At 27.6% G+C, this 2,232-nt stretch overlaps 1 protein-coding gene across 1 annotated transcript in view; it reads left to right on the top strand.

Annotated features, from left to right (window-relative positions):
- The window catches only part of LOC105108971 (O-acyltransferase WSD1-like), a 7,354-nt gene extending 6,070 nt beyond the window's left edge, over window positions 1–1,284 (top strand). The window contains exons 4-5 of the mRNA XM_011003508.1: window positions 905–1,042; window positions 1,142–1,284. Of these exons, the coding sequence (XP_011001810.1) occupies window positions 905–1,042; window positions 1,142–1,279 (276 nt within the window). The 3' untranslated portion in view covers window positions 1,280–1,284. The remainder of the gene's footprint in view (window positions 1–904; window positions 1,043–1,141) is intronic.
- The last annotated feature ends 948 nt before the right edge of the window (window positions 1,285–2,232 follow it).

Raw genomic sequence — 2,232 nt, 5'->3', positions numbered from 1 at the left:
AATCACCATGGGGCAACCATTTTGCCTTATTGCATGTCCAATTACCTGAGTTGGTGGCCAGTACTGAGTTAAATCCTATAAAATTTGTCAGGAAATCTCACCAAATCACCAAGCGAAATAGAAGCTCTTGGGATGTCCATCTCACTGCTGCATTCATTGAGATCGTGAAGAAATTAAAAGGACATGAGGTATGCTAGCTTATCTATAAGGTCTCTACAACAAAATTGAATTTCAGTGGCATCTTGTAAGTAAATATTATGATTAAATTTAAAGTAATTACATATATGGAGTTAAAATAATATCGATTTTGGATATTTATAAATATTAATTGGATCTAAAATCATTTATACTAAATTAATGCCTCTAAAATTAGAACTCACATCTAGATAAAACTTTATCTATTGTTACATCTATTGTCGGTAAATAAATATCACAATTAAATTATAGTTACATGTCATTAAAGATATATCATAATAACAATTATGTAGTACGGTAATGCTACACAAATACACATTTTGAGACTTCAATTTTTTATTCTTTTCATTCTCCTAGAATGCATGATGCAGTAATAACTTAAAAATGTACCATGATCTTACTTTCCACCGCACGTCTTTCTTAATAGATTAAGACAATGACTTGATGAGATGTTCTAATAGTATTTTGTTCATGTTTGGTTTTTGTTTTTAGATGTTTTAATAGTATTTTGTTCATGTTTGGCTTTTTTTTTTCCCTTTCTTATTTGATTATAAACTTTTTTTCAGTTAACATCCTTTTAATAATGTTGTTTTAATAATGAATCTTAATAACTATTTTTAAAAAAAAACTTTTAAAAGTATTTTTTTAATGGTTGATATCTTTAGAATGCTTGCTAAAATAATATTACTTAATCAACCATGTGTCTCAGGTAGCAGCTCAATACATTTATAAAACACTACTGAACTCAAGCATGTCAATAACAAATATAATTGGTCCAGTGGAAAAGATGTCCTTGGCTAATCACCCAATCAAAGACATGTACTTTGTTCTTGGTGGCAATCCTCAGGTAGGTTATAATCACTTATCAAATTTAATTAAATTTTTCCATTCAACAAGAAATTAATCACTTATTAAATTTAAACTAAACAGTATATAACATGTGCAGGGTCTTACCATAACAATTATAAGCTACATGGACAATCTAAGGGTTATAGTGGGAGCTGTGAAAGGCTTTATAGATGTCCAAAAGTTGAAGTCATACATAGAAGAAGCTTTCCAGATGATACTCAAATCTGCTGCGTGAAATAAGAAGGAATCAAATCATATAACAATTTCATTTCCAAAACTCTTACTATTTATTTTTCTTGTCATTTGAATTATAATGGTTATGGGAGCTACCTAGTTTGATTAAGGATGGATATTTGCCGAGTTAATTATATATAAATTATATCTTTTATCTCTTTGCTAATTTCAGTTGAACTCTTTTCCAATGAGTTAATTATATGTATATTTTTATTCATTGCAAAGTCTAAAAGTGTCCAAAAGCACAGAAACAACGGGGGTAGAAGGGAAATTCTACTAATGCTTATTTTTAACTATATTATCACACTTGATATCGTAGTGATCTTTACAAATTAAGTAAAAAAATAGTATTTTTAACTATATTATCACACTTGATATTGATCTTTACAAATTAAGTAAAAAAATAAATATCTAGTATTTTATTATTAAAGGAAAAAAATATATGTTCACTAAGAATCCTAACTGATCAACAAAGATTATATGGTATGAGACTGATTACACAAAATAAAAAATACTATCACCCCTTAAACGTCTTATCTAAGATAGACTGCATTGCTGATTTTCACTTAAAATTGTTAAGAATTTGTTGTTTTTTGCTTTCGATGGTCTGCCTATAATATTTCTAACTTTAGTGTTATTTGAATATTCAACTACAAAAACTTTCAACCGTGATGTTGATAAATATTGCATAAAAAAGTATAGTATTCCTGACTTCGACATCGGTAAATATTGGGGTTTAGAATAATTTCTAATTCTAGTATTTGATTTATAATTATGGCATTAGTGATCATAGAATGCATTTCTAATTTTGACTTTAGTGAATATGGATATTCCTGACTCTAACTCTAATGCATAAATAAGTAAAATTTTAAATTGAAAGCAATATATATATATATATACATATATATAGGCAAAAAATATAACCTACTACAATGCCAAATAGTCCGTGAGTGA

This window comes from Populus euphratica, unplaced genomic scaffold (assembly GCF_000495115.2).
Source record: "Populus euphratica unplaced genomic scaffold, PopEup_1.0 scaffold237.1, whole genome shotgun sequence".
NCBI classification, from domain to species: domain Eukaryota; kingdom Viridiplantae; phylum Streptophyta; class Magnoliopsida; order Malpighiales; family Salicaceae; genus Populus; species Populus euphratica.
The sequence above is the reverse complement of the archived record's forward strand: the minus strand, read 5'-3'. Positions and strand labels throughout refer to the sequence as shown.